General features: G+C 33.7%; 2 protein-coding genes and 1 long non-coding RNA gene across 14 annotated transcripts; 2 read left to right on the forward strand and 1 right to left on the reverse strand.

Annotated features, from left to right (window-relative positions):
- The first annotated feature begins 9 nt into the window (after positions 1-9).
- LOC123272689 (H/ACA ribonucleoprotein complex subunit 4) lies at positions 10-3884 on the forward strand. Its single transcript, XM_044739651.1, has 7 exons — positions 10-152; positions 506-630; positions 1155-1487; positions 1565-1975; positions 2753-3124; positions 3209-3445; positions 3540-3884. Exons 1-7 carry the CDS (start codon positions 140-142, stop codon positions 3600-3602), a joined length of 1554 nt encoding a protein of 517 aa, XP_044595586.1. The 5' UTR covers positions 10-139; the 3' UTR covers positions 3603-3884.
- Positions 3885-3950: 66 nt separating this feature from the next.
- LOC123272693 lies at positions 3951-4758 on the reverse strand. Its single transcript, XR_006511126.1, has 4 exons — positions 4609-4758; positions 4493-4545; positions 4325-4411; positions 3951-4253 (listed from the first exon to the last, which is right to left on the reverse strand). It is a non-coding gene; the product is annotated as an uncharacterized LOC123272693 (long non-coding RNA).
- Positions 4759-5358: 600 nt separating this feature from the next.
- Positions 5359-23692, forward strand: LOC123272687 (protein PRRC2C-like). 12 transcript variants are annotated; one of them, XM_044739646.1, is made up of 14 exons: positions 5359-5859; positions 6917-7064; positions 8070-8327; positions 8453-8672; positions 9017-9301; positions 9828-9908; positions 10262-15987; positions 16709-16903; positions 17191-17679; positions 18087-18222; positions 18302-18649; positions 18741-18883; positions 20176-20443; positions 20540-20733. In XM_044739646.1, the coding sequence occupies exons 2-14, from the start codon at positions 6972-6974 to the stop codon at positions 20548-20550; spliced, it is 8253 nt and encodes a 2750-aa protein (XP_044595581.1). In that variant the 5' UTR covers positions 5359-5859; positions 6917-6971; the 3' UTR covers positions 20551-20733. The 12 variants fall into 12 exon arrangements, with proteins under 12 accessions (XP_044595581.1, XP_044595575.1, XP_044595579.1 ...); XM_044739640.1 differs by having other exon boundaries at positions 5360-5859; positions 20176-20428; positions 20570-23692; XM_044739644.1 differs by having other exon boundaries at positions 5360-5859; positions 18741-18862; positions 20176-20428; positions 20570-23692.
- The last annotated feature ends 341 nt before the right edge of the window (positions 23693-24033 follow it).

A 24033-nucleotide genomic window follows, 5' to 3' on the forward strand; every position in this document is an offset into this window, starting at 1 on the left:
GGTACCCGCGGCAGTTCTAGTCAAATTTATTCACAGCCCATTGGCTCTCTTAATTTTATAAAATGCCGGTAGTGTAGTTTTAGTTTTTTTATTGAACTGAGCACGGCATAGTCCCACGTGTTTGTTAACAATTGTAATCATGGCTGAAATAGGTAAATATTATAAAAAAATATTGTAATTACTGTCAAACAATCTATAAAAAACTAATCCTAAACTTCTGATTAACTTTCATAAATATTATTTACTTTTTTTTAACAATGGATTCCCGCGTTGCATTGTTGGTGTAAACACGTGTCGTTTGTTACTCCGGTTGTTTAAATAAATTTATTTACACAAAATTTATGAGTAATTATCAATAAAAAATTAATTATAGTTTTTCTTCTTTTAGTTTTTAGATAAAATATTTTTTACTTTAATTTTTATTATTGTGAATCTAAAGGTTATGGAACAAGAGTGTGGTTGAGGTTAATGAGCCGACAAAGAGACTAATTTATTTAATTTTCAGAGAAAGCAAAGAAGAAGAGCAAGAAGAAGTCCCTGGGAGAGCTTCAGGTGGCTATGGATTGTAAAATGGAGCCTTCTGACATTCCTGAGAAGCTGGATTGTAAAGATTGGCCTTTATTATTCAAAGTATGTATCCAAAAAATGACAATATAAATTTATAAATACTTAATTTGTAATAATTCTGAATGAAAATTAAATTAGCCGACATCTAAAAAATTTTTAATTTTTTTTATTCAAAAAATTATTACAAAAAAAATAAGAAAAAAAAATTTCATTTGTAAAAAAACTTGAAAAACTTAAGTGCAATTTAAAAAAATATTTTTTTTCGTCCAATTTAATAAACAAAAAAAAATAAAAAAATTAGAAACGTCAGCTAACTTTAGTATTATTAATTTTGAAACTAGCCAACACTTGATAATTTTTTTATTTTTCTTTAAAAATAAACAGATATAAAAAAATTATTTTTAAAAAATTGCATTGATAATTTTTTAGAATTTCTAAAGATGAAATTTTTCAAATTAATTTTTTTTTTGTATAATTTATTTATTCAAAAAAATTTTTGAAATTATTAGATAACTCTCAATTTCAATTTCGTAATTTTATTTTCATTAGAACTAAAATAAATATTAATTATTATTTTTATTGAACAGAATTTTGATAAAATGTTAACAAGAACAAAACATTTTACTCCATTGACAAGCGGATCAACCCCTTTGCACAGAACTCTATCAGAATACGTTAAATCAGGGTGCATAAATCTTGACAAACCGTCAAACCCGTCTTCCCACGAAGTAGTCGCTTGGATCAAGCGAATCCTGAAGGTCGAGAAGACTGGCCATTCTGGTACTCTCGATCCCAAGGTATCAGGATGTTTGATAGTCTGTATCGACAGAGCTACGCGTCTCGCCAAGTCCCAGCAGTCTGCGGGAAAAGAGTATATCGCGGTATTCAAGCTCCACTCTGCCGTAGAAGACACTCAGAAGGTAAAATAAATATTTTTCTAAACTCATAATTGTCTGACTATCATTGTCTTGCAATTAATAAAAATGTATATCTTCAGATAAGCCAAGCGCTGGAACGATTACGCGGTGCGCTGTTTCAAAGGCCTCCGCTGATTTCCGCAGTTAAACGACAACTGCGTGTGAGGACCGTCTATGACAGCTGGTTCCTCGACTACGACAAAGAGCGCAATATAGGAATTTTCAAAGTTAAATGCGAAGCTGGTTCCTATGTAAGAACTATTTGCGTTCATTTAGGTCTCTTCTTGGGTACTGGAGCGCAAATGCAGGAGCTCAGGAGAAATCGTTCTGGAGTTCAAAGTGAGGAGGATAATATGGTGACGATGCATGATATTCTAGATGCTCAGTGGTTATATGAGAACCATGGTGATGAATCTTATTTGAGGAGAGTTATCAAGCCATTGGAAGCTCTTTTGGTTAATCACAAAAGAATTATTATGAAGGACAGTGCTGTAAGTATTTATTATTATTATTATTATTATTATTATTATTATTATTATTATTATTAAGTTATCTTATTGAGTAGCTCTTGATTTGTTATTAAAAAAGTTTTTTTTAATATAATAATAATAAATTTTTAAATTGTGATTATTATTTATATTATTAAGAGAATAAGAAAAATTTTGTGTCCAGGATAGTCATATGATAAAATCGGTTCTTTTTAGTGAAATTTAGTGTCATTGCAAAGGTCTTGATTTTAATTTGTACCTTTTCAAGGTTTTATATCATTATCACCAATATTCAATTTATTATAAGTATTAAGGTTGCATTCGAAAATGCTCTATCTCTAGATACATAATCAAGAAATGACCTTGTATCTTGTGAAATATTGACATTTTTGAAGATATAAGCTCATTCCGATATTACACTCATCGAGACCTTTCATTTGAGTACCCACATCAATTTTTCATATATTTATGTATATTATATATATGTGTATATGATAAATATATCCAAATGCATGTGGGTACTTAAATGAAAGCTCTTGATGAGTGTAACATCGGGATGAGCTTATATCTTTAAAAACGTCAATATTTAAGAAAGTACATTGCAATTTAACAAAAGTCATTATTTAATAAAGCAAAATTTTATTTATTTATATTTCACAAGTCACAGCAGCTACATAGTGACGGAATGGTTGCTAGTTATTATTATTATTATTATTATTATTATTAAACTGTCTGATTGATAAACTCTTAAATTTATTATTAAAATTAATTTTTTTTAAGGTAAACGCAATCTGCTATGGAGCTAAAATTATGTTACCTGGTGTTTTAATGTACGACGACGGTATTGAATTAAACCAAGAAATAGTAATTGTAACAACAAAAGGAGAAGCAGTAGCTTTGGCAATAGCTCTAATGACTTCGCCAACAATGAGTGCATGTGATCACGGAGTCGTTGCTAAAATAAAGCGTGTGATTATGGAAAGAGATGCTTACCCTAGGAAATGGGGTTTGGGTCCCAAGGCTTCAATGAAGAAACGTATGATTGTTGAGGGAAAATTAGACAAGCATGGTAAACCTAATGAAAACACACCTGCTGATTGGTTGTCGGGTTACGCTGATTATTCTCAAACACCACAACAGACTCTACCTAAGGTATTTTTTTTTTTAAAAGATTTTAGTTGATTTTTATAAATTGTAAATTTATAAATATAATTAATTGTAATTTAAAAATTTTAGACGGAAGAAAATGGAGTCAAAGAAACGGGACAAAAACGCAAACGAGAAGAATCAGAATCAGGTGAACCTGAAGCCGAAAAAGCTGACGTAAAAGTTAAGGCAGAGCCTCAAGAAATGGATGTTGATCAAACGCCCAAAGAAAAGAAAAAGAAAGATAAAAAGAAGAAAAAGGAAAAGAAAGAAAAAGATGCTGAAGTTTCTATGAATGAGACTATGGAAACTGAAGGGGAAACAGGAGTAAGTTTTTTTCTTTTTTTTTTTATTAGTTTTATCTTGTCATTTATTTTTAATTAGATTAGTTAACTAATGACTTAATTTGATTGGTTTTTAGGAAACACCCAAGAAGGAAAAGAAAAAGAAAAAGAAGAAGAGCAAAGAAGAAGCTCAGGAATAATTTTGTATTGAATCTTTAGCCATCTCTGATGATTACTGTACATAACTATTATGTAATTCTTTACATTTAATATCTAATCGTCAAACAGGCTTTGGGATTAGATTTTTCTATGTTTATTTTCAATCCCAAACTATTTACAAATTTATATTTAGGTGTAAGGTCAATTTATCTCTCAATTTGTAATTCTTAAGCTTTTCTCTTTAAAGTAAGAAAAAGTTTACATTATATAAGAAAAACAAGCATTTACTAGACTATTTTCTAATAAAGTATTTTTAAACTTTACTCTATTTTGTTTTACTTATTAATTGTGATAACTTAACTCTATAAGGATTAGAATATATTTACAGATTTTATTTTAATTATTAAACTTTATTGATGTTAATTATATATTAATCTGTTTAATGAAGTTTTTACAAATTTACGTACTTCTTTATTGAAGTTTATATTTCAGTCTTGTTTTTTATTCTTCATTTCAAAATAAACACTTTTGTAAAGTTTGTAATGATCTGAATATAAATGCGCTCCGCATTTGTAACCATCATTGTTTTTACAGTTCTTACGAGAGTACTTATACATCATTTCATCGTAAAAATCTTTTATATGCGTCAATTTTATCACAGGAAAAAATGCTAACGCACATGAGAAAAAAATCTGGATAAAAAATTAAATTAAATTAATCAAAATGTAAATCTTTAAATTAAATAATTAAATAGTATCCTTACTGAATAACGCGACAATTTTGACATTTTGTTAACTAATCTTTTCTTCATTTTAAAAACCAATCTTGTTATTTAAATAAACACTAAATTCTAAAAAAAAAATAAAATAAAATGATCATTGTAAATGACACTTAGTAAAACAATATATAATAAGTAAATAAAAACAATTACCAAAATCATCTGCAAGAAACAACATTCAGAGACATTTTAATATCTTTTGACACCTAAAAAAAAATAAAATAAATTTAAATAATTAACAAAATAATAAATTATTTATTAAAACTCACAAGGTAAAGTATGTACACAAACAGCATGTTATTCGAATTATCTCAGTCTGACGAAACTATCAGAATAATTGCTGGAATGTGAATGTGATACATATGTATAGCGCAAAAAGAGACTGTCATGCCGTCTAGTGGATTATTTCTTCTAACTTTGGTTGCAATCAATTTCAAAAATTATTTTGTTGCAAAATAAAAAAAAAAATTAATCACAGCTAATAAAAAAAATAATTCTTATTTTACAATCAGCTGTTTATTATTTACCTGTCATTTAAAATAGTTTGTACTTACATTTATCTAAATTCATTTAAAAAATATTTTCTGACAGGTATACTCTAATAAATATATATGTCACACCGGAAGTGATAAACAGCGGAACTGCAAAGTCAAAAAAAAAATATATTTTAATTATCCTTTTTTTTACCTGTCAAAAAAATTCCTTCTTTGGCTTGAAGAAATAAATAAATTCGAATTTTTCTTCTTGAGCTAAACTTGACATAAGTAAATGACAATTTAATTACAAATGAACCAATAAGTAATTTGGTAATAAAATATAATTCAAGAATGCGACGGTGGCGCTGTGAGTCATCTTGCAGGCGTACCGGAAAGCAAAGAAAAAAAACTCAATTATTTCGTATAGACTGAAAATTTTTTTTTGACCACCAATAGTATTTTTAAAATTCCAGTATCTTTAAATAATATATAATTAATAATTAAAAAAAATAAATAATCTAAATCAGGGAGTGTACAAGTGAAGAAATAAATAATTGTAAAATAATAAGTATTATAAAAATCTAAATAACAAATAAAATAAAATAATCGGCGTGGTTAGTGACAAGAGTCAGTGAGCGGAGTCTTGTAGTACCGATAAAAGTGACATCTCACGACAAAGTTAATAATTTAAAACGCATGACGTAATTGTATTGATCGCAGGAGAAGAGAGAACAGAAGAGAGAAGAGAGCCAGCCACAGCCGAAAGTCGTAAAGTTTGCTGGTGGAGTCCGTGTCCGAGTCGCGCATTCGCCATCTTGGACGAATTGTGAGTAGAGAAGAAGAACAAGTACCCAACTAACACCGTGTAGAAATCTATTATAATAATCATATATCCCCCAAGAGGAAAGAGTTTGTGTGTTAGTCGCCCACAAAACGCTTTTTAAACAATTATCAAAACTTTAATCCGTGGCGATCGGTTGTTAAATTTATTATTATTGGGATTTAAATCCGTTTGTGAACTGATACCCATTTGGACGGACCAAGGTAATTGTTATTTCAACTTAATTATTTTAATCATACTACGCATCCTTTCGTTTCATTTTATTTTTATTCCGTCTCATCAACGATTTTCGCAGATCCGAGGGACTCTAGACTCGAGAAAGTCAAAAAATATTCGATAAGAGAAAAGAGAATAATCTCTTTCTAGTCTCCAGTGTAAACTTATTTTATTTAGTGATTATTATTTAAGTCGACGACTTTTATTGTCTACTTACCGTTATTTTTAATTATTTTAATTAAATTTTAATATGCTTATAAAATCTAGTGCGTGGATTTAGTCGATTTGTTTTGACGACAAAACTACACGGGCCATTTGACATCGGCGACTTTTGCGGACAGGGTTGGGTCATTCAACGGCGTCAATTCATCCCCATTCATTCATCATCATTATTATTATCATCATCATTACAACTATTAGTTTTATTATTGTTAAATTAATTATTAAAATTTATTTTGGCAATAATATTAGTGCTTAAATAATAAAAAATGAAATAAATAAATAAATAATTATTTATTAAATTAATATAAATTATTTCATTTTAAATATTGTTATTCAGTGATAATGATAAGAGTAATAAATTTATTTATCGAGGTGTATTTACTCAAAAGCAAGCCGCAATAACGTCAAAAGACGTGAAGCTACTACGTATCGGTGTCTTTGTCTTTCTCTCTTATTGGACTCCCGCTCGTCTAAACGCGAGGCTAATGTAACAAAGCTTTTCCTTGGCAAACTGCGGAACAGCCAATTCCGGCCTCTTGTCAGCCTTTTACGTTCCATTGGCGCAATCACGGCGTGTTAAATTATTTTTTTTTATTTATCTTTAATATATATATATATATATATATATACACGCATATTTGTGAGAAATTTGGAATTTTTCATTACCGCTCTCCAAGAATTTAACGCCAAGTGTAAATATTTTTTTTTTTATGTTTATATTTATAAGTTCATTGATATCGCATATTTTGTTCATTACTCATCGATAAATAACTAACCAGTGTTTATGTTTATAATTTATGAAATTAATTGTGTTTTTTTTAGACAAAGGGTTCGTTCGTTGGGTCTGAGTGGTACTAAATGGTTGCCTGCAGACAGCATGTCTACTCTGTCGGGGATCGTGTCGAAGGGGGAGAAAGGAAAATCAAAGTTTCAATCACTAGATATCAATAGTTTATACCGGGTGAGCAGGGTAAGTATCTTAATGATTATTTTTAATTAATATCCTTTTTTTTTTATAAATTATCTCCAGAACTTCAAAACAAAACGTGAGAGTTGTTAAAATTAAAATTAATTATTTATGCAGGTTATTTTTGCATTAATTTTAAAATAATAACTAATAATTATTGGTGAATTTTTTATATTAACACGAAAATATTGGTCATGTAAAAAATTTTTTTAAACACGAGTTCAAAATTTAATTTTATAAAAAAATGTCTTCCCAAGCGTCACAAATTAAAATGTTGAATTTTTGGACGATTTTATTTAACAAGAAGTTAGAAACTTATAATAGTCAACTTAAATTAAATAAAACCACCAAAAAAATTTTTGTGCCGCTTAGATTATAATTTTTTCTTATGACCAATAAGAAAGCCGTAATTTCAAAATTATGATTTTTATTATTGGCAAAAATTTGTATCATTAATTATCAATCTTAATTTTTAAATTATAATTAAAATATTCATCGTATAAAAAAAATCATAAGACATTTTTTTTTTGTAGAAAATTAAATAAAATTTTTGTTTTATAAATTTTTTTATAAACCAATATTTTTGCCGTTAAATTTAATATTTAAATTATTCATTTTGAAATTAAAAAAAAAAAGTTTAAAGATTTTCAAGTGTAAAATTATTTAAAAGAAAAAATTTTTATAAATTGAATAAAATTTTTTAATAATTATTTTATTACTTATAAAACTTTCAATTTCTTTCTCGTTAATGAATTTTTCATACCGTGACTAATTGCTTACAGACAATAATTAAAACTATTGAAATTTAAACGTATAATTTTACTTTAAATTTCATTGCTTGAAACTTGTTAATTGTTCTTCACAATTTTTATCCAACAATTAAAAAAAAATTTTTTTTTTATGTATTCAAATTTTTTAATTGAAGTTAATTGAAGTTAAAGCTGAGTAATTTCCAAAAAATGTTTCCAATAAAATCAACAGTACTAATAAAAAAATTTTTGAATTTAGGGAGAATCATTGGAACAACACCAACAAAAAAGCACATTACCACGCAAACATGGAATGCAGAGTTTGGGAAAGGTGCCTTCGGCACGGCGTCCACCGGCTAATTTGCCTAGTTTAAAAAGTGAATACAGCAGCAGTGATCCAGCTGTAAGTCTAGTACCTAGTGGCGGAAGCGGTTGGGCAACTACTAAGGAACAATCACCTAATACTAATACTACTACAACTACCAACGCAACAGCTGCTCCGTTATCTGACACTACCGTAATTTTAACCACCAATTTATTACCCAATCGCTTCATTACTGCTTTAATTACTAACAGCTCTTAAATAAATAAACAAACAAAACTAAATAAATAAAATAATTAATAATAATCTTAAATTTTTAGACTAACTCATCGTCACAATGTGTGCCTGCGACAACTTCAGTCCAATCACCAACAGTGGGAACAGCAGCACCACCGTCATCACAGCAACAGCAGCCGCAATCACTGCCAAGTCAACAGCAGCAGCAGCAACAAAATACCCAGAGCCAGTCTCAACATTCCTCCGAGCTAACAGCCAACAAATCATCATGGAGTGCAATTATGAGCAGACCCGGGGATGCCGGTAAGTTGATATCGATTTATCGATATTGACAATTATAATTATAATTTAGTCAATCCATTACTCTAATTTTAATTTTAATTACACGGAAAATAATTAATTAATTAAGTAATAGAATTGAAGCTTGATTTAATAATAATAATAATAATATTATTATTATTATTATTATTATTATTATTAATAATAATTAAAAATATTTATCAGCGCTTGTGATAAATTTTACTTGCACGTGTTGAAAGGCTCTGGGGATTTTGATAATAATTTTGAAAATAATCCATAGTAGAAATAAGATAAAATAAAATCATAAATCGGGCGTTGTCGATCGAATGCCGCATATTAATCGATAGGTACACCCGCCGTGTCAGCTGCGGTTGGTTACGCGGGACTCGTGGGGGGCGGGAGACCGGGAAGAGGTGCCCTAGGACTGAGTTTCCTCGCCCATCAGTCCCCGCAGTTCCAACACGAGTTCCCCAGTCTCAGCGGACAGCCCTCCGTCTCAGTACCGACCAACAACACCAACCAACAGACTACTACTCAACAGTCGACCTCCTCGACAGCTTCAAATGTCATCTCGGTCAATGCCCAGCATCAATCGTTGCTACCGCAACAGCAGTATCCCCACAACCACTCAGGTGGGATGCTGGTAGCCATGTAGTTGACTTGTTTGCCATTATTCTCCTTTACAGTATCACTAGTCTATTTTTTTATTTTTATATCAACTTTATTTATTTATTCTCGTATTTTCGGATAGATTTTTTTATCCCTTGTTCCTCCGTCATCTGTGTTATATTTATTTTTTATCCGCTTTGATGTTTCAGTTGGTAGATACGATTGTATTTTATTGAACATAGATGAAAACAAATAAAAAATATGTTAATAATTATTTTAACGCTTTGACCTTGATCCAATTATTTATTCCTAACAGTCCGGGGTTCTCTACGTCGTTGATAAGAAATCATTTTGATTTTTAATTTTTTTTACCAGTGTTACTCATAATTTTATTTTTAAATTGTAACTAAAGATTGCACAGTGATTATTTAATTTGTTTATGAATATTAAATTTATTTATTTATTTTTTTTTTTTAATTAATGTGAATGCTAATTGTTTTTAATTATAATTTAAATTTCATATGTTAATGGGTTATTTTTATTTAACAGGTGCACCAGGACAGCAACAGTCACAACAAAACCGGGAATTGAATGCACAGTATGGACCTGGACCGAGCCTGCGACCACAAAGTAAATATAATTAATTAAATTTTAATTTTACGGTTGCCACATTAAAAATTTTTAATATGAAAATTAATTTAGCAGATGTTCAACAATTTTAATAATATTTATAATAAATAAATTATTGCCAAGAAAAATTAGAAAAAAAAATTGGCATGTAGAAATTTTAAAAAATTAATTAATTTTTATTATTATTTTTCTAAGAAAATTTATTTGTTAGAAAAAAAATTAAAAAATTTTCAAGACTTAATTTTAATGTCATATTTTTAACCCTAGAAATATTAAATTAAAAGTTAAAGAATTTTTTTTTTAATTTGTGATCATAAATTAAAATAATATTTATTTAAATAAAAAAATTACAGCAGAAGGGAGTTGGATACAAGGTGGAAGTCGCACACCAGGAGCAGGAGTTGGTACAGGTGGTGGGAGTACTCAGGTGGGCCAGGGCCCCCCAGTAGGCTTATCCGGTACGCCAGGACACTCAGAAGGATTAGGTGGCGGACGTCCGAGCTTGGGACAATCGCCTGTCATGGGTTCGGTCCCGGCAGGCCAACCGAATCAAGGCGTCGCAGTGTCCTCGAGTGTAAACCCAACAGCAGCAGCTCCTGGTCCAAATATACATCACTATCGTGGACTTATTCCCCCATTTATGTACAATCGAGGAAACTTTCCAGCCAGTGGTGGTTTTCCTCCACAAATACCGTCGAATATGAGCGGTGGCGGCGGAGGAGGCGGTGGCCCCCGTCCACGGTTCAATCCAAATGACCGTTTTCCTTCATCACGTGCCCCGCAGGAGCGTGAGCGTCCCCCGGTCGAAGAGGAGGTTATTACACGTCCTATTATTAAGGAGGAAGATTTGACTCGTATGGATGACATTTCACACGACCCGGGTTGGGCTGCGCACGATGATATTGATTATAATCAGAAGCTGGCGTTCAGTGACGACGAAAACGAGCCTGATGCTAATAATTCACACGGTACTTCGAGTTATAATACTACAAATGCTAATTCTGTTGTCAAGAAAGATGAAAAGGTGGAACAGCCACCGCTCAAGGATGATAAAGTGTCCCCAGACACGTCGCTCGATGATAAAGAAAGACTTAGAGACAATGAGTCGCCTCGAGACCCCAATGACACTCGTGGTGACTTATCTTCAGCGCACGGCAATCGCCCGTGGTACCAAGACAGAATGGGTCCCAGCTCAGGTGGATCTGGTGGTTCTGCGGGGCCGCAGCGCGATTATCGTGCCACCAATGGACCCCCGATAAGAGACAATTACAACCAATCATCCCAACCGCCAATGAGGCCCGCTCATTCCCTTCGCGGAGTCGAGGAGGAAGAAATATGGAATCAGCGTCGACGTGAGCACGGTGAAATAGTCGCTTCGGCGGTCGTTCGTGCTCGTCAGCGCAAAGAAGAGGAAGAAAAACGCTTTCAGGAGTCAAAACAGGCAGCAGCTAAAAAATTACAGGATTTAGAACAAAAAATGAAGAAAAAAATGGCGAAAAAAGAAGACGATGTGATTTCTATTCCCGAAACTAAAGGATTGATTAATATTCCGCCAGTGCCTATTCCAGTGCCTGAGTGGGAGCGCGAGCGCGAGAACCGCGAGCGTGAAAGCCGCGACCGCGAACGTTCGCGCACTTCTTCCGAGGGTAAAGATGAAATTAAACCGGCGCGAGAGTCACGTGATCGCGATTTGATACGTGACAACAGAGAAAGAGACAGTAGAGATTTAAGAGAGCCAGCTGGTGATTTCCAGCCAAACCGTTCCAATTTTATGAGACCACAGCAAGATCTTACACGCGCTGAAAGAGAACGCGATCGCGATCAGCGTGAAAACCGCGACCGCGACCAGCCGGCATTCTCAAGACAGTTTCAGAGTAATTTGCCGCCACGTTTCCAGAAGCAGCAAGCCGAGAGAAGTGGCGGGGGATACAACCGCGTCTCACCGAGCGCTGAGAGAACAACTTCTCAGCCGAATGTCCCCTTTTCGCAGCAATACGACCCCGCGAGGTGGTCTTCTCACAGCTCTTCGAGCTCCGCCGGCGTTAAGCAGACCCACTCGATGCCTCTGCCACAGCGCCGTCGTACTGATTCAGATATTACCAATCCTCTTGATGATGATCCACGTCCGCCGTCTCGCGATCACGGAAACCGATCAAGGGACGACAGATTCCGGCCGGTTATTCACCATATTTTTGATTCCCGAGATTCCCGCAAGTCTGGCTACCACGATGACTACAACAGAGGCTACAAGGAGGACTATGCGCGAGACCACGATGACTGTCACCTGGGTCGCGAGTCCTGGGAGAGAGACCGTGACCGTATTTACGACGAAAAGGACAGAGATTCGCACTCACGCAGCTCCAGAGACTCAAGAGAGTTCAAAGATACTCGAGACTCAAGAGAGTTCAAAGATACTCGAGACTTCCGCGATAGAGACACCAGAGACAACCGCGAGCCTCGGGACAGTCATGGAGACTCCCGGATTTCAAGAGACAGTCGCGAAAGCAGAGATAAGGATTACGATTCTAATTGCTATATTAAACAGTCGAGTCAGCAAGACGCTATGGATGATCGTGAGTTGCAGCGTGAGCGCTCCGAAAGCGGTGACTGGGCTGCAGACAATCGTCGTGATGAACGAGGCCTCTCTGCTGACGATAATCGTCGCGAGCCTTTAAATATTTCCCGTGAAGATCGTATTGACAGGAATGAACGACCTCAGCGCCCGGATTCTCGCGATTCACGCGCCTCACGTGAATCTAAAACTTCTCTTCGGGAAGATGATTTTCACAAGTCACGTGACTCATCTTCTTGGGTCCACGATTTGAACGAGTACGAGGACAAAAAGCGCGAGCTCTACCGCGATGATCACCACCGAGAGCGTGAACGAGACAGAAGACAGCCACCTGGACCTATCACACGTGAAAAACTTCAAGCTGACGAGTTGAAAAGTGAAAAACGAAATCTCACTCAATTAAAGCGCGGTGGAAGCTCCAATGCTGGCAATGTTGGAGGTAATGTCGCGGTTGATGCTGAAAAGAAGGAGAACAGTAATAAAGATAGTACATCGGACGTGAAAAAAGAGCCAGAGGTTTGGAACAGAAAATTAGAGCGTACTCCCGAGACGACGCGTTCCACTGCCGTTGATAGAACTGATAATTCCCCCAAGGCTTGGGCCGACGCCGTGTCCCCGACTTTTGAGAAGAATGAAGAGAAATTAACGTCCCAGGAGCAAACTGCTAAGGATGTGAAGGACATAATAAGAGAATTGAAAGCCAGCATGGAGAAGTTGAGCGTTGAAAAACGCGAAGAGTCACATGGTGAAGAAATTAAGGACGATTCTAAAGACGAGAAGCGTGACAAGAATGTAAGAAATCGTACCAACAGCGGTAGCTTCCGAGGACGTGAACCCTCTTCACGCGGTGGGCGTACTTGGGGCGGTGCTTACAATGTTTATACACGTGGATGGCGCGGATCAGAGACACGTGGTCGCCGTGGAGGTGGCTCTCGATCGATGGGCCGTCCTGGTTCTGCGAAAAGTGGATCGTACGGTCACACGGACTCTGAAATAAGCGGGGATGAAATTTCTGGATCCACTGAGTCGGGAAAGGACGAGCGAAGGTCAGCTGTTTCGCCTAAACCTGTGGCCCAGAAGAATGATAAAGATGAGCGTAATCGGGAGGTGTCAAGACGGGACGAGAAACGGAGCAATGAGTATCCACCTAGTCGCGGTGACAAGCGAGGAGGGTTTGATGGTAGACCGAGTCGAGAAGGTTTTGCGCCCTCAGGTGAGCCCTCGAGACGTGGCCGCGGTGGGTTTCGATCCCGAGGGGCCACTTCGGGAGGCAGGATGGAGGGCTACGGGCCACCACCCAGCAAAAGTCCGTTTTCTACTGAAAGAGTAAATGTTGACGATAAAAATGTCTTGCAGAGTTCTCCCTCAACGGCGATTGAAGTTGAGGGCAATCAGCCGTCAGCTGTTGATCAGTCTGTCGATGATAAGATGATCGCTAAACAGCAAGCGTTGACTGCGGGAATCACTGGCAGGCGCAACAAGTCGCCTAATGTTCCGGGGAATCAGGGACAAAAGCATGAACCGGTTCACGGAAATGTGGGTCATCCCGCTGGCTTGCAGAAGAACCAGTCGAAGAAGGAAGATGCGAGAGCCAAGAGACCTCGCAGTGGCAGTCGTCGTGGTCGTGACAATCGTGAGCGACGTGGAAATCCACTAAAGTCGAATTCTGCTGACGTGGGAAACGAGGAGTGGGAAACTACCTCGGAGAATAGCGAGGAACACATTGATGAGCACAAGGATTCTAGAAATGCTCATAATAAACATCGTGGAGCTGGAAATCAAGCTGGGAGTAATGTCCAGAATAATCGCAGGCATGAACAAATAGGTAACAATCGTGATCAACAAAAGTCCAAGTCAAATGTCAATTCTAGGGCTCCTGGTGCTGAGAAACGCAATGGCCAGAATCTGGCTTTTAATCAGCGAAATCATTCCGGTATGCTGCCGCCTCAAGGTGGAGGTACGCAGACGCAAAATGGGCGTCCTAGAAGCCAGGGCTCTGCTAATAGTGGACCGATTAATGAGAAAGGGAATAAAGAGACCACCATCAACCGTGTCGATGAGATCAAGCTCAGCGATCCCAATTTGGTGGACCAGGTCATGAAGGACATGAGTAAAAAATCACAGAGTGTACAGAGTGCACAGAGTCGGGATAAAAAGTCCGTCGATTCTGAGGTTGAGGCTAATAATTATTCAACTGGCGGCGATGATGGCACCAGTGCAGAAGACAAGGTCGACGCTGATGGATTCCAAGAGGTGCGCTCGAAAAAGAATCTCAAGGACTCGAGGCTCAAGGAAGAGCCCAAGCCGCCTCGTCGGGAAAAAGACAAGGAACGCGAACGCGATAGGTCTAAATCCAAGTTAAATGGTCCTCAGCCTCCTACACCCCAGCAAATTCAAAACATACCACCGCTGCTGGGTCAACCGATTCCTCAGCCGGCAAATATGCCCAAGTCCTTTGACAGAAATCCTAATCGCAATAAACTTGCGCCCAGATTCCAGAAACAGAAGTTGGCTAAGCAACAGCAGCAGCACTTGAATTCCGATGGCAGTACTGATTCGAATAAGGTTAACGCTAATTCTAATTATATTAAAGACTCTTCTGGGAACGGAGGCAATGCCGGAGGTAATGCAGGAAGTGGTCCAGCTCCACCGCCGTCTGTAAACGCCTGGGATAAACCGTTTACGAGTCAATTGAGATCAAACTCCCCGAACTCAAATATCCCGGCTGATATTCAATTAATGTCGGGGTTAACTGGCTCTGATCATTCGCACGAAGCTAACGAGCAGGCGGCCTCGGCAGGTAGCAGTCAGCGCAACTCTCCCAGTGGAGAAAAAATAATAAAACCTAGCAAAGAGTCTGCAGTTGACAAAAATGTCTCAGACGCTTCGTCGCCGCCTGTTCAGACTTTGATATTTGAAAATACTAATTATTCTAAGACGACTAAGACTGGTCCTGAAATGGCGATTAAATCTAAATTTTCAAATCACATGAAGCCAGCGCAGCGCGTTGACAAACGCGATATCGATGAGGATCCCAATCTCCAGCAACAGCAGCAACCACTCTCAGTTGCGTTCTCCAACAAACCGGCTAATGAGTTGATCAAAGACAAGGCTCAGGACCCGATTCAGATGCCACTGTCCTTCAACAAGAGCGAAGACAGCGCTGATATGAAGCTTGATTTTACCTTTGATGCTGACTTGTCCCAATTAACCGAGGAGAAGAGCAAATCTCTGGGCATGCCGAGGTCCATGCACATGACGGGTGCTCAGAGTACCATTTCTCCTTCTACAGCTGAACTTAATTTGAAAATCGCATCGGTTAAAAAGGTCTGGGAAAATGCTTCGATGCCGACTGTCGTCGAACACGAAGACGGAAACGTTGTGTCCACGGCTAACAGCTTTCCACAGAGCTTCGAGACCGCGGATGTTGATGACAGCTATCCCCATCCTCAGTACAGCCAGAACAACATGAAAAATGAAATCACGACTTCTACTAATGTATGCAAGGTGCGTTTTATTTGTTTTTACATTTCGTTATTTATCATACTATCACCTGTTTCATTAATTTGCTGGCTATTTTGCATCACTAAATATTAACCTATTTTTTTTTTTTAATTACTTGAAAGTAGAGATAATTATTAATTAGTTATTGATCAGTTTGGTCATATTATATTTTAATTTTTTGATGAGAAAATTAATTAAATGTGGTGTTTAAATAAATTGATGAACAATACTAAAGTTAACCGATATTTTTAATTTATTAAATTAGAACTAAACAATATTTTTTAAAAATTGCACTTTTAGTTTTTTAAAAATACAAATTTTTTTTTTAATAACTTTTTCAATAAAAAAATTCTTAAAATTTTTAAATGCCGGCTAGTTTAATTTTTATAATTGAACAATACTATAATTAGCTGATGTTTTTTATTTTTTTTAATTTATTGAATAAGAACTAAAAATTATTTTTTTTTTAATTGAACTTGTAGTTTTTTATAAATGAAAAATTTTTTTTTAATAATTGTTTTCAATAAAAAAAATTCTAAAAATTTTTAAATGTCGACTAACTTAATTTTCATAATTGATAATAAATGAGTAGGTAATTTGCAGTGATGTAAATAGGCAAAGTAACGAGCAATTAATAAAAAAGTAAAAAGTAAATGAATGTATAAACATAAATAAAATATCCTGTCCCCTGTGGGAAAATGCTGACTCTTTGCCTGATGCGCAGCTGGTTCCCCCGCAGGTGAAGCCGCAGCAGCAATCCTCCGGGAGTGGCGGCGCGCAAACAGGCTCCACTGTACCTGGTCCCAGTCCCATTGGCCCTGGTCAGAGTCCCATCGGACATCCACCAGCCAGTCTTCAAGGTCCTCTGAGTCCTCCTCCATTCAATTCTACTGGACAACCCTCTCATATCAATTATCAGGTAAAAATGAATCATCATCATTCTTTAAAAAATATTTATATGATATTGAAATTAGCAGACATTTGACAAATTTTTTATTTTTTTTTTTAAACAATAAATTAAATCTAAAATTATTTTTAAAAAATTGCATTCATAATTTTTTTAATTAATTTTTCTTGCTATAATTTATTTATTAAAAAATTTTAAGGTGTCTCGAAATTTCAGTATCATAACATTTATTAGTTTTTAATCGAATAATATAATAATAATAATAATAATAATAATAATAATAATAATTATATCAACAGGAATTCCCACAGTATCCAGGATCACAGGCAGCGCAATACGGTAGCATGTCTGCTATTCCATCGCCCCCAGCAGTTCTATTTAACACTGGCTCTGGTCAATTGCCAGCCCAAGCCGGTGGTCTCTACGGTGCATTCCAGTTGGATCAGAGTCGTTCACCATTCACTCAGTATCCACCTTATGGTCCCTCTCTGCAAAGTTCGTTCAATCAGCAGAATGTGTACTTACAGCAGCCGCCGCCCCCACCTCACGCTCCAAACGCAGCGACACCTGATATGTATCAGAATAATTTGTCGCAATATCGAATTCCCGCAGCTGCGGCCCCGCCGTTTGGACAAAATCAACAATTGAGCAATAATCCTAACACTGTTTTGATAAGTTCGTCATCCAATTCCCTGATGTCGGCTAGTGTCAAGCCTTCTTCTCAGTCTATTGGTGCTATTGGTACCAAGGCACCACATTTCCAGGCACAATCTGCTCAACCCAATCAAGTAATTATTTTTATCTCTTAATTATTAACTAATTTAACATCTCTTAATAATTTATTTTATTATTTATAAAAAATTTTGCCAAAATTTGAAATCATCCTCTTCTAAAAAGTTGATGGCCGGATGTCGTGTCGTTTTACGTCATTTCTGTGACTTTTATTCGGTTGTTGATTGGTCGACTGAGATAATGGCGAGAATTTTGAAAGAATGAAGGCGAGCGAAGCGAGCGTGTTATGTCTAGTGATTTAAATAATAGATAAAATTAAATTTTAAACAACTTATTTGAAAAATTTCTTTATACGACCAATATTTTAGCCTTAATATAAAAAATTTGACAGCATTAATTATTAATTGTTATTTTAAAATTAAGGCAAAAATTCTAACCACATTTATAATTAAATTTATTTCAGTTGGCGTATATACCGTATGATCCAAATCAAGTACTAGGAGTAAGTGGGAATTACATGGGAAATTCGCAATTAGTTCAGAGACCTGGTCCTAATGTTCAACAGACAGCTAACAGTTACTATAGCGCAACATCTGCTGGTAAATTTAAATAATTAATTAAATTTTTAAAATAAATTATGTAGAACTTGACTATAGTATTAAATAATTTTATTTACAGATGTATTTCCGGGATCACAAACTGGATTTTACCAACCTGGTGGTACACAGCAAACGGGAACACACTACGGTCTTCAGGGGTTTGGTCAACATAGTCAGAGTTTAGCAACCGGTAATGCAACTCCCGTAAATCTACAGAGTTTTAGCTCTCAATTTCTTTCTGGCTCGGGACTGCAAATAGCCGCAGCTGCTGCTGCTCAACAGTATCGTAATCCCACTGGTGGATTACAAGGCCCGGCAAATGCAGCGGCAACTTTTCTTAGCAAACACCAACAACAAGAACAACCGAGGCAACTAAAAAGCCCGTCGGGAAATCAACAAGATGTTTTGGCATCAGTTTTTAATTCTAGTTAGTTTTATTTATCAAAATTTTCATTCCTTAACTAATTAATTTATTTTCTGATTATTTAATTATTTTTTTTTATAATTATCTTATTTAGCTCCACAAATACCATCACCGAAATCAAGAAATTGTAAACAATCACAATCTCAACAACCACAACCAAGTCCAACTCAGCATCATAAATATCAACCGTACCAGGGCGTCGGTCAGTCTGCTCTGGTAAGCAGCTACAATAACTATGTATGTATCATTCATTCATTCATTCACTCATTAATTCATTTAATTATTTATTTATTTATTATATTCTCGACTTTTTTCTTTTTAACATCCATCATTAGAATTTTCAGTAATACAATTTCATAAGCGATCATTTAGTAATTTTTTTTTTGCTTATATTAATGCTTTGTGATGTGTTAGTAATTGAATTATTAAGAATGCCTAATAGATGCTATTGTTAATAAATTTATTAAGTAACAATAGCAAAATTTTTCGCAGTAGAAAAATAGACTTAGAAAATATCTGTTTGTTCATATATTATTATTATTATTATTATTATTATTATTGTTGAGTATTTATTAATCAATGTTCATTAAGGGGTTATATCCACTTGTAAGTCCGAAAAAACGTGTTTTTTTGTGAATTTTTTGTGAAGAGGCTTTTTATTAAATAAATACATAGAATAAATGTACATATAGCGAATTTAATTTATTTTAAGAATTCGCGATGTATTTACAAAAATATTGGGTTCCGTTGTTCCTGTAGTAGATCTCCTAGAGGACCTCCACAAAAAGGTGTCTGGCAGTGAGGAAGATATCTCTGATCCAAATTATCAGAAATAAAAAAAAACAAAAGATTTAGTTTTAGGATATATGAATACAAGTAAAGATCGATGGAATAGTCAAAATTTTGATTTTTGACAAAATAGCGGCTTCCCAAAGAAAAAAATCGTTTTTTTCAAGAAAATTTACAGTTTAAAGTGGCTTAAAAAAATCGAAATTATTACCAGAAACCTTATTCCTTCGATCATTACCTGATACAAGTATCTAAGAAGATCGTGTGAAAATTTCAAGCTGATCGGTCCAACTCTGTTTCGAAGAAATTTTCCTCACCGACTTTGAAAACACCGTTTCGAGAAAAACGCGTTTGAAGTTTTGGGTACCATTTAATCTAAGTTAAAAAATCTTTACAAATACGCTAATTTCTCCGAAATTATTTGCCGAATCAATGTGAAATTTTTGGACGATATTCTCAAATATATGTACATTCAAAATATGCAAAAAAAAATTCGATTTTTGAAAAAATTACAAGTGGATATAACCCCTTAATAAGTAAAACAATACCCCTTAATAAGTAAAATCAACGATTTTTTAATAATAATAATAATAATTCAAAAAAAATTAATTATTATTGTTTTTTTTTTAATTAAAATTACTTTAAAATGTGTAAAATTATTTTCTTTAGTCTACTTTATTTTTGTCTAAAAAATTTTTAAAAAATTTCTAATTAAAAGTAATCAAAATAAATTATCTTAGGTAATCCAACAAAATGTCCGTGGAATGGGTATGCCTCCACGTGCTGGTATTCAGCCGTCTCAACAACGTTACCCCCCACCAATTCAGCGACCAGTGGTACCATTTCCACCAGGTCCCAATCCCAATAACCCCAATCAGCAACAACAAAACTGTATACCAGCTCAACAAAATCAAGTAAACCGACACAGGCCAAACTTACACCAACAACAACAACGTAATATGAAATTGCAGCAGCAATATTATTCGGGGCAAGGTCAGTTTCGAAATGGTTAGTTACATTTTTATTACTCGTATTAATAAATAAATAAATTTTTTTTTATTTTTTTTTTTTATTAATTATTTTGGTATAATTTTTTTTTTTCAGTCTTAAACTAAGATTGACTTTAATTTTTAGGCAACAAAATGGATCCGAGCGACAAAGCAGACTCTCACAATGACAAAATAGTCGACGGCAATGCCGGTGGCCAGGGTACTGGCAATAAATCAAATGTATCTCAACAAGACGGCGACGTTAAGGAAGAAGTTAACCAACAGAACGAGTAAAATATAATCAAGAGATAAAAATAAAAAACTCTTACTATTTAAAGTATCATTAGATAACTCGAGGATTACACTACACTTGAATATTAAATTATCAAATGGCTAAAAATAATAATTAATACCTCACTGAGGATTTATTGATAATTATGGGGAAAAAAAAAAAAAAAAAAAAAAAAAAAAAAATTAATAATTAATCAACACAATTATCGACACACATATAGTGGACACGTATATTTAATCAATTATGGATTGCACTGCTGATAAGAACGTGCAAACACTATCTTATTAACTATCGTAGTCGATTAGTTCGATGCATCATGGATAAACAAATATTTATAAAGAAAAAAAAAATCTATAAAATAAAATAAAATACATCAAAAAAAAAAAAAAAAAAACCTTAAACAGCAGTTATGAAGATAAACAAAAAATAAAGAAGCCAGACCGCAGGACGTGTATGCATACTTTGCCTTCGTAGCTTAGCGTGAAAATTGCTCTACCCATTGTTCTTACTCAGAAAAATAAACAAATACTTTACCGAGAGTGCTTAACAGCAACAACTTTAACAACAAGAATAATAAAGAATTTTATTTAATCGTTGGAGATTCCTACGATTATTTTTTCTTTGTGAATTTTTCCGGACTTTATACACATATATTAATTAATATTATTATACTTGATACATGATATAAAAAAAAAAAAAAAAAAAAGCTGAAACCACCAACGTGATCTTTCATACGGAATCAGATGTCTTGACTCTTACGGCACTTGTGAAGATGAACCCTGCGTTAATAGTCAAAGCTTGTGTTTTGTATGAATATAAAGTTATGAAAAAAAAAAAAATAAATAAAAAAAAAAAATGGACTGTCTCGTTGAGCGGGCAAGTGAATTTTAAAAAGAGTGTTTTGGATTGTAAAATGTATGACGACTGACTTAACAAAGGCTGATACTGAGTTGTGCGGTGGTTTAATTAAAATTCCATCGTCTCTTGGTAGTCCGTCTTTTCCGTGGAGGAATCACATTTTATACAACAACTAATAAATTGAAATATTTAAATAAAAAATCCGCTTATGCAACGTGAGGGATTTAGTGCATTTGTTTTAATTATAACTATTAATTAATATTATTATTATTATTATTATTGATTAAATGTATTGCACCGTACTTCCTCACAATTGAGCAATCGTTTAAGTAACATGTGCTACCGTATAAAAAAAAAATAAAATAATCCACGAATAAGTCAGGAGACAATATTGTATATTTTCCTGCTTTACATTGCAGAGCATTGATTATAAATATTGATTGATGCTGATTAAATAAATTTAAAAAATAAATAACACAAGAATTAATTAATTTATAAAGGCTAGTATTTACAAAAAAAAAAATAAAACTGTTGCTAGTTTTTATTAAAAGCGTTCTGCGGTCCATTCGTGTTTATATTATTAATAAATAAATTAATTAAATCATTGACGTGAAAATATATTATTTTATCTCTCTTAGATCTCAAGCAAGCGGCCAGGGAACTAAGGAACGAACATTGATATATAAATTCATTTAATCTACTGCCAGTCGTACGTCGACATTAAATTAAACCATTATTATTAACAACAAATAAATTTTTTTCACGTCTATAATTTGGGTCGGGTCGCGATAAAATATGTCGCTGTGTCTAGTGGTTGATACTAATCGAGAAATGTCTAATGAGGTGTAATTATTAATTTTTAAAAAATAATTAATGAATATATAAAGAATTATTATTAAGCAATGGCGTTTGAAATTATATAACAGGTATAGGTCGCCTAAGATTTAGATGAGTGGTAAATAATTATAAATATTAATAATAATAATAATAATAATAATAATAAATGTGTAATTAATAATTAAAGTCTCTGTCACACTGTCCTTTTCTGCAATTACACGATAAAGTGCAACGGTAATTAAACTAAAAAGAGTAATAAATACTATACGCGAATTTATGTAAATTGATAATTAAAAATATTTTTTTTTTTTGTGTACCTAGTTAAAAGTTAAATTTTAAATAATGAAACATATGTGGTACAATAAATAATTAAAAAATAATAAAATGAATTATTTAAAAGCGGATAATGAAGGTACGAGTGCCTTCAAAAATGTGCTGCCGCACAAATAAAGCAAAGCCACTTATTACCGGCGTGTTTTTTTTTTTATTTTAAATTTACAATAAATTTAGGGAATGAATTTATTATTCGCGAATTAGTTAAAATAATAATAATAATTATAATAATAATGATAATTATAATTACAATTACAATATTAAAAGTAATAACAACTTTACACCTCCTTTTTCACTTACATTGATTACTTTTACACTATCCGTTTATTAATTTTATTACTATTAAAATTATATTGATAATTATAATTATAATTAATAAAATAAAGAAGGAATAAATTAAGAGGGGACTATTAATAACATGTACCTCGGGATATTTGTTTGTTTTGAATGCGAGCGAGCAAGAGTTGTATGAAAAAAAAAATTTAATTTGTTTTTTTGTAATTTTTTTTTTTTTTTAAGTCTTAGGTAATTTATATAAGAATCGATAAAAATATAAACCGATAAAATGAATAATAAAGTCTGTTCAATCACGTCTGCCGCTTGTATGAAATAAATTTTAAAAAATGTGTATCGGACTTGGCTGTTGGCTTGAAGGTCTACTGAGTTTAAATAAACGCAGTGCGTTTTTTTAAAATAATTACTTTTGCGGATTAATTATTAATTATATTAAAGAAAAATAATAAATTAAAAGAAATATTAATATGACTGACAATATGCGTGTAGATATATGTTTTAATTTTTGACAGAATTAATTATTAGTATTTAGATGGTGAATAAAATAAACTAAGTTGGTATTATTAATTAAATAATTAAAGGTAATTAATTAATTGGGATAGATCCTTCGAGCTGATGCTGAGTCTGTGAATTAATCTGTAGTTGACCAGAAAACTTATATCACAATCTGCTACACGATGATTTTAAAATAATTAAAATTGATTGACGCTAAGAGATCGTAGAATATTTAAAATAAACACAGACCTGATGCAAGATATTATAGTTATTTAAAGTAAAATATGTAAATGAGAATAATTGTTAAGTAATTTAAGAATGACTTCCGATATGCTAGAACAATTGTTTCTCAACTTACTATTACTTGATAAACAAAAAGATTAATAAATTAATAATTATAAAAATTTTAAGAGACTAATTTTCTGTATTTCTTTTTTTTTTTATTTTTTTTTAGACACTTGACAATTTTTATTTAGATATAAACTAAAAAGTTGCATTTA

The sequence above is a fragment of the Cotesia glomerata genome, linkage group LG10 (assembly GCF_020080835.1).
Source record: "Cotesia glomerata isolate CgM1 linkage group LG10, MPM_Cglom_v2.3, whole genome shotgun sequence".
NCBI classification, from domain to species: Eukaryota; Metazoa; Arthropoda; class Insecta; order Hymenoptera; family Braconidae; genus Cotesia; species Cotesia glomerata.

Bases quoted from the DNA above. Each gene is read 5' to 3' on its own strand.
- LOC123272689 (XM_044739651.1), top strand. The intron at 631-1,154 runs GTATGTATCCAA...TTTATTGAACAG, and splicing joins ATTGGCCTTTATTATTCAAA to AATTTTGATAAAATGTTAAC. The intron at 3,125-3,208 runs GTATTTTTTTTT...TAAAAATTTTAG, and splicing joins CACAACAGACTCTACCTAAG to ACGGAAGAAAATGGAGTCAA.
- LOC123272687 (XM_044739637.1), top strand. From the start codon at position 6,972: ATGTCTACTCTGTCGGGGATCGTGTCGAAGGGGGAGAAAGGAAAATCA. The intron at 7,065-8,069 runs GTAAGTATCTTA...TTTTGAATTTAG, and splicing joins GTTTATACCGGGTGAGCAGG to GGAGAATCATTGGAACAACA. The intron at 9,909-10,261 runs GTAAATATAATT...AAAAAATTACAG, and splicing joins ACCGAGCCTGCGACCACAAA to CAGAAGGGAGTTGGATACAA.